General features: G+C 36.6%; 1 protein-coding gene and 1 pseudogene across 1 annotated transcript; both read right to left on the bottom strand.

Moving 5' to 3' along the window:
- On the bottom strand, nucleotides 1-1,032 carry LOC518869 (olfactory receptor 4C3D). The gene has a single exon (XM_059875036.1). The coding sequence runs from the start codon at nucleotides 994-996 to the stop codon at nucleotides 1-3; it is 996 nt and encodes a 331-aa protein (XP_059731019.1). The 5' UTR covers nucleotides 997-1,032.
- On the bottom strand, nucleotides 5,421-6,368 carry OR4A15P (olfactory receptor family 4 subfamily A member 15, pseudogene; annotated as a pseudogene).

Raw genomic sequence — 8,677 nt, 5'->3', positions numbered from 1 at the left:
CTACATTATTCTCCTCTTCGTCAAATTCATCATGGCATTTTTCACCTCTGTGTTTCTCACTGTATAGATGATAGGATTTAACATGGGAGTGAGGATTGCAAAGAACACAGCCACCCACTTGTCCACAGGATAGGTGGCCACAGGACGCATGTAGGTGAATATACAAGGGACAAAAAAGAACACCACTACTGTAAAGTGGGAGCCACATGTAGAGAGGGCCTTGCGCTGTCCTTCAGAGCCATGGGATTTCAGGGAGCTCAGGATGACTGTGTACGAGATGAGGAGCATGAAAAAAATGAGCAAGCACATGGCTCCACTGTTTGCTGCCACCACTATACCGAGCTTGTAGGTGTCACTGCAGGCAAGCTTTAACAGTGGAAAGAGGTCACACATGAAGTGATCGAAGATGTTGGGACCACAGAAGGTCAAGTTGACCATGAAAATAATCTGCACAGTGGCATGCATAATCCCCCCGATCCAGGCCACCACCAGCAGGAGCTGGCAGAGCCCCTGTCGCATGATGGTTGTGTAGTGCAGAGGCTTGCAGATGGCCATGTAGCGGTCATAGGCCATGACGATGAGGAGTATGATCTCTGATCCTCCCAGGAAGTGCTCCACAAAGAGCTGAGTCAGGCAGCCTCCCAAGGATATGGTTCTCCTCTCGTACAGTAGGTCAGTGATCAATTTAGGGGTGGTGACGGATGTGTAGGAGGCATCTATGAAGGCCAAGTAAGTGAGAAAGAAGTACATGGGAGCAGAAAGTGTGGGGCTGAGGGAGATGGTAATGACAATGAGCAAGTTGGCCAGAACAGTGAATAGGAAAATGAACAAAAACACAATGAAGAGTATTTTCTGCAAGAGTGGATTCTGTGTGAGTCCCAAGAGAACAAATTCAGTCACATTGTTTGGAGGTATAACAACATCCATTTGGGAAGTAATACCTTCTTGGGGCCTGAATTTCCTACAAAGGAATAAAAAGTGGCACCTGTTAATCATGAAATATTTGTGGTCTGAATTTCTTAGAACAAAACAGAACAGTCACTATAGCTGTGGCTCAAGTCCTTGGCAGTTTTGCCCCAGTAATTGTTTCAAATCATTCTTATTTTTTTCATGATGTGTTCCATCCCTTCAGACACCCAGCACCTATCACCTGTAAAATATTGGGAGGGAAACACATGATGTGTAATTTACTGAGAAAACACTGGGCTCCCTACATGAGACCTGGATTCTCCTCCTGATTTCAGCTGCTTGCAACTCTGCCATGTCATTTCGGTGTTCCTTGATTTCAAGCCCTCCTTTGTGTATGTGAGCTTACAAACAGTAATTCTCAGATGTATCTAGAAAGCTGAGAGGTGTCCCACAGGGGTTAGAGCTATTCTCTTTTCCATGAGAATTTACATTTGAATTCTTAGATCTAACTGTGGAAGGAAAGACACATCAATAAATCTATCCCAAGAAGGCAGTTTAAGGAAATGGATATAAGTCCTTGCAACACACTGTCCGTTTTAACCTACCAGAGCGCATATGCTATTCAAGTGTGTTTAGTAACTGTGCCTACCACAGTGCCTGGCAGGATGTCTGCAGTGTCTGAAACCTGTTAGATGATGAGTAAATGCTTTCCAAGTTGTCGTTCATGGGTAAGAGTATGCCTTCTTCCCCAGATTATAAACCCAGAGGAATTCAAGTGTTCTTGTCCTCCAGCTCTGATTATCATTACTTTTTATGAAAAACATAAATAAACCTTTGAAAGTAAGCTGCATTCCACTTTAATAATTTCTGACACACTTTATGGGGTAAGTATAAAAATATTAATTGCCTCTAGGAAAGAGTATATTACTGGGTCATTTTACTTTCAGGATAATTACAATAGTTATTAATTAATATTTTTAATTCTTCAAAATCCTGTTCCACATACAATTTAACATGGTTACATTCAGTAAATTTACATCTTCAGTAGGCGTATAAAAAACTGTGACATAGGTGTGCAATAAAATAAGATCTATCAAGCAAAGAAAATCATTATTTTCAAAGTTTTAAAAACAGAGATTGATGTGAAAAATAGAAAGACTCTGCTGGATGAGATAAAGTACTATGTATATATACCCAAACACATATAAAATCTGTTTGTGTAAGCAATCATTAATATTACAAGTTCATTCATTCAACAAATATTTATTGGATATGACTATGTATAGTAATGTGTATGTATTCACATTGAGTCATAAAAAGTGTGCCTGTTAAATGTCTTTGTAACCATTTCCCTGAAATTTCATCACCAAACAGCAGCAAGGCATCCATCCTTGATACAAGTCACCCTCCCACTCCATTATGTTTCTGCTACAGGCATTCCCCTGCCTTCTTCTCCCATCTTCCCATAGCATCCATCATCAATCATTCTTGGTTACAGGATACTGTATTACTAATATGATAAGGACAGGTGACACAAAAATTTTCCAAAGAAAAGAGAAAACATAAACATAATTTTAAAAAGCATTCCTTTTTCCAAGACGAAAACTCTATACATATGTGAAAACAAAGTACAGCAGCTTCATTACATTTCCTTATACTCTGAGGTGAAGTTTCTCAGCAGATCATAAAAAGTATAGTGAATAGAAAGTAAGAATTAAACATAACTAATAAAAGTTACTTGGACATAACTGTGAAAAAATAGAAATTATTTTGTCTTTTTTTTCTTTGACTCCAAAATACTCTTTCTAGAAATAACCTAATGGAAAATATTTTTAAAACAGAAAAATTAAATGTTCAAATATGTTCAACACAGTTATTAAAAGCTGTGGAAAATTTAGAAACCACACAGAATGCTCAACATTGGGGAAGGGGATAACTAAAATATATTGCATATTTTTGAATAATGTATAGTTTTAACAGAGGTGTTAAATATCAGTAAGAAAAAGTCTGAAATATTTTTACTTCTAAATTGATAGCACTGTAGTTGAACCTATTTTTCTTGATGCTTGACATGCTTAAAAGAGATTTAAATCTTAGACTGGTGGGGGTGAGAGGTGATTATATGATTTGTAAAATCCATTTAAACCTGATACTCTATGACTATATGATGTCCTGGCCAGGGGACAGGCTGGGAAATCTCACCCATGAACTTGTCTGACATGTAGGTCTACAGCCAGGGCCCCAGGCAGCTGTTAGTGCACCAAGAAAGAAGTAAATTTCAATATTAAAAGCATCAACTAATTCAGATACAGTAAGTCTTTTGTTTTTTTTTTTTTTTTTGAGATATAAACAGTACCTGTGGAGAAGGCCTTTCTCTTGAGCCTTAAAAGTGTTACCACATATCCTGTTTGGGAGCAAAGTCTATGAAGTTACTTACCTGTGGCTAATTAAACCCAAGGGATATTTCACCATCATTACCAGGTCTTGCCAACAAACCAATTATCTCAAGTAAGGTAACTGAACATCAGAGAAGAACTTCTACAGCGTACGTCTTTGTGAACTTCATCCTGATGTCTACATGAGAACAAAACATGATGAGAGGAAAAAAAAAAAAACAACAGTTGACCGTATATGAACTTAGATATTTGATAGTAAATGAGCTTAAATATGGAATCTGAATATTTAATATTACATATGTAAACAGTTAATTGGGTAACTATTTTTTTTATTTTTCATTATGATATTTTATTTTTTAATTGATCTACCATTCATGTCCATGAAAAAATTTTTCAAAAAGGAGTTTCTTGGATCTATACCAGGAAAGTCTGTTCCCAGAATACAAATCCAAAGACAGAACAGTTCAAAATCCTGAAAAGACAGCAACACAGATTCTCAAACTTGAAAGGTAAAACAGAATGAAAACAGGAGGGATTATATATGGATTATATCACTGTTGATCAGAAACTAGTTGAGGTGTGCTTTGACCTTTGATAGACTCAGGGACTAATTTCACAAAAACCAGGTACCTGTCAAAGTGTTCTCTTGACAGCTTTGTGTACTTGGATAGGTGCAAGAACATATTCTCAAAACAACAAAGCACTCAAAAGCAGAGTTTGTATGTCTTGTTGTTGTTCAGTCAATAAGTCATGTCTCACTCTTTGCGACCCCGTGAACTCCAGCACACAAGGCTTCCCTATCCTTCAATATCTCCCAGAGGTTGCTCTAACTCATGTCCAGTGCTTCAGTGATACCATCCAATCATTTCATCTTGTCACCCAGAGGCAACATGTCTTAATCCAATCTTAAGATACTTTTATACCAGGAGGGTATTTCTATGTTATCTATCAGAAAAAGAAAAGTTTGGGGGAATGAGATAATTTTACTTCTAATAGAAGTACAAGCAAATATAACAATATTTATAACAAATTATTGGCATGGGAAGAATCACAGAACTTGGAAACAGCTTCCAAATCACCTAAGTAAATTACTTTTAGAAATTTAAAGGTTATGGAATAAAATGATGGTATAGTGAGAATTAAAATCCACATCTCCTGATCCTGAAGCTAGTGTCCTAGATTTCTTTCTGATTAAAAGATCTAAAGTACTTCTTTTATTTCTTCCACTGGGAAATAAAGGAAACTTTATTTAATGTGTGTCAGGTGGAGGCATTAATTAATTAATTAATTAGTGTGGAGGCATTAATATTGCTAAGTACACTAGACGAATCCAATTAGAATTGAGAAAAGGATGAAGGCATATTTTAGCACTTAGTATCTACGCTGTAAGTTGGGTTCTAACAGGAAACATGTAATTCTAAAGCCTTAAATAGGATGCTTATAATATAGTATCTGATCTCCAAGTCCGATATAGAGCAATTGCCAAGAGCAAGACAACTTTTAATTAATCATTTAAGTCAAGAACATACAGCTTACAGAGAATCAGATTAGTATTTATTATATAAATCAGAATAATCTGTTTCCAGAATGTTAAACATTCATTGTGCTTAAAAAACATGTACCCAGACATTTTAATTTAATGCAGGCAGACTCTGGGGCCTTATGTGATGTGAATGACTTAAATATGTATTTCAATTATTGGAGGAGGCCAAGTGATCCAGATACAGAGACTGGGGTTGAACAATTTAATTCTTCAGTTCAAATTTTTTTCAGAATATACAAAATCAACCATATGACACAATCAGAATATATGTTAACAAATTTCATTTTTCATAGATTTGAAAATGCAGCTATGATCATTTCTGTGAAATTTTAAATTAATTTTTTATCAGATTCCACTATAGAATCTTAACACAGTATGATGACATCTGTAAGAGATTGAAGCTATGCAATTCTCTTGGTGTTTAAGATCTATAAACTATTCCACTAGGATAAGGATTAGTTCATATAGTGGTTTCAGGAATAAGTAGTTTAAGTAACCCAAAGGAAATTATTTTTTAGTTGTAATCACTGATATTGAAAATATTCTTTGATTCTCTTAAAAAAAAAAAAAAGAATATCATGTCCTACACAATCTCTTCCAACTAAGGTCACATTTTTACTCCAAAGTTTCCTCATGGCATTTTTCATTTCTGCATTTCTCAGGTTGTAGATTAAAGGGTTCAACATGGGAGTTATGAAAGTTAAAACCACAGTCATGGATTTGTCAATGGGTAAGGTTGAATTAGGCCTGGCATACAGGAAGATACAGGGAACAAAGAATAAAATGACCACCATCATATGGGATGCACAGGTGTAGAAGGCTTTGTGATTCCCTTCCAAACCATGAGTCTTCAGGGAGTGTAATATGACCCCATAGGACACTAAGAGGATGAAGAAGACAACAGTGCAAATTGCCCCTCCATTAGCTATCATAAAGCATCCAATGAGGTGGGTATCAGTGCAAGCAAGTTTCAGTAAAGGGTACATGTCACAGACAAAGTTGTCAATCACATTGGGACCACAGAAAGGGAGATGATAAATAAAGAGCAATTGAACCAGTGAGTGCAGAAAGCCTCCAGTCCAGGCCACCAGCAGCATGAGGACACATACCCTCCGATTCATGATGATCAAATAATGAAGAGGTTTGCAGATGGCTACATATTGGTCATAGGCCATCACCACCAGAAGAATGACTTCAGCACCAGCAAATAAATGATCTATAAAGACTTAAGTCATACAATACTGGAAGGAAATAGTCTTTTTCTCATGAAGCAAGTCAGTGATTATTTTGGGAGCAATGATAGTAGAATAGACAGGATCTATAAATGATAAATAAGCCAGGAAAAAATACATGGGGGAACCAAGTGACCTGCTGGCTGCAATGGTCACCATGATAAGCAGATTGCCCAATATTGTTGCAATGTAGATGAGTAAGAATAGGACAAATAGAACTTTTTGCATTTCAGGATTTTGTGTGAGCCCCAGGAGAACAAGCTCTGTCACATTGTTCCTATTTTCCATGTGTCCTTCTGAAGCTGTGAATCGAGTATCAGAGGCTGCAAACAAATGGCCAGTAATGACTTTCAGAGGATTGCAAGCTTTGTGTCAAATACATAATGCTTACTAAACAGTGTTGGCTCCATGAGATCTCACACATAGAAATTATAGAATATCAGAATTTGACTCTTTTCCCACAAGTACTTCATTCATTTTATCAAATTCCTTGCTTCAACTATCATGGTGAGACTTCAGTGTTCTAACTGGGAAGTATATATGAGTGGGTGTGAGTTGACGTACCAAATGACAAGCAAGTTGCTTTCTCTAAATACCTCTCACAAACACCAAATGTTTTTAACTTTATATATTGTTTCTTTCCTTTTCTTTAATTTTTTTTTGAGAGCAATTTTGGCATTCTGAAATATACCATGAAAACAATCGCATCCCTAATAGCTTTATCTACATATTTACATAAAGTAATACCTAGGCATGGGGCATAAAATCATAAACTGATGCTTAAATAGCATCCTTTCTGAGATGCTATGAGCTCCAAAATCAGTCAGCCGCCCTCTGCAGGGAAAGAACCAGGGACATCATAAGTCCTCAATAAATGTTGATAAGATTCCACTTAATTACAATGAATTTCAAAACACATAAGAAAGCACCTGAGAACAGATAAATGTATGAACTTCTTCCCATCCAAGAAAATACAGCAAAAGCAATGTTTTGTTTGTAAATACACACACACACACACACAAACACACACACACACACACACATAACATGCATGCTCAGTCATTAGTTCTGTCTGACTCTTTGTGACTCCATGGACTGTAGCACGCCAAACTCCTCTGTGCATGGGATTCCTCAGGCAAAAATACTAGAGTGGTTGCCATTTCCTCCTCCAGGGGATCTTCCAGACCCAGGAATCAAACCCATGTCTCCTATTTCTCTTGAATTGGCAAGTGGATATTTTACCACTCAGCCACCTAGGAAGCTCTCCCCGCCCTGCCCCGGCTCTGCCAAAGACACACTAAATAGACATTTATTATAGTCTAGGTTATTGGAGGAAAACAATAGACAATACAAATCTATGTTAATAAGTACTACATAGACATGTTTCTTGATTTACGAAACTGTTTAGATTTGATTATTGCTAGTCATAGCTCAATTCAGAATGCCAAAATAAAAATTTTAGGCAGAATCTTGGTATAGTAGAAAGAATTCCATGCCAAAAATCTAGAGCTATTATTTGATTTTGCTCAGGAATCTTAGGAAAACTCATACTTTTCTTGGAAAGAAGACAATATTTCCAGATACTGTGAGTTTCTGAATTTTTGTCATTGAAGACTTTATCCTAAATGACATGCTAACACTTTGGCTGGTAGATCATCTTTATATTAACCAGGGGTAATTAGTGTGTATTGAAGGTTATTTAACTATTATAGTAATCAATAAATTAAACTCATTATTTGGTTCATATTGTAAGTTCTTGGTTTTTTGAGTCTATGTGGAAAACAGGACAATCCTTCCCACTTGAGGAAAATAGATCCATGGCCAGTTTTACATGTAATGTGGGTAACTTCATTTTGGCAAAATTATTTTAAATGTGCTCCATCTCAGTGTCTAATTTACAGAGTGTCATTTGTGAAAGGTGGAAGATTGTTCTCTTCTTTATGCATTTGGCAATTCAATTTATGCTCAGATATCAGAGGGAAAATAAGTGAGAAAGAAGGAAGAGAGAAAATAAGAGATGACTGAGAAAAGGTAGATACAAAACAGCATGTATGAAACGAGATGCCAGTCCAGGTTCAATGCACGATACTGGATGCTTGGGGCTAGTGCACAGGGATGACCCAGAGGGATGGTATGGGGAGGGAGGAGGGAGGAGGGAGGAGGGAGGAGGGAGGAGGGTTCAGGATGGGGAACACATGTATACCTGTGATGGATTCATTTTGATATTTGGCAAAACTAATACAATTATGTAAAGTTTAAAAATAAAATTTAAAAAAAACAGCAAAGACTAAAAATTAAATAAAATATGCTTTGAAATCAGTCAACAGTTTGGGTTGAGGGTACTGAATGAATAGGGAATGGAGGATTTCCTGAGCTGTCCAGCTAGAGATGGATTGGAGGGTAACTCAGAATCACCATCAGGATTTGCCTCTCAGAATCTTTATATTTCTAGATCAAATAAAGAAAAGAAAATTCTGAACATATGTGAATTGAAGAAACCAGTTGCCTCAGAGTTCCATCTTCAAGGTTCTGGCTGTTCATTGTATACATACATAGTTAAATATCTCCACTCACAATGACATAGCCACATATTCATT

This window comes from Bos taurus, chromosome 15 (assembly GCF_002263795.3).
Source record: "Bos taurus isolate L1 Dominette 01449 registration number 42190680 breed Hereford chromosome 15, ARS-UCD2.0, whole genome shotgun sequence".
NCBI classification, from domain to species: domain Eukaryota; kingdom Metazoa; phylum Chordata; class Mammalia; order Artiodactyla; family Bovidae; genus Bos; species Bos taurus.
This window is presented reverse-complemented; position numbering and strand designations above follow the sequence as displayed.

Bases quoted from the DNA above. Each gene is read 5' to 3' on its own strand.
- LOC518869 (XM_059875036.1), bottom strand. From the start codon at position 996: ATGATTAACAGGTGCCACTTTTTATTCCTTTGTAGGAAATTCAGGCCC.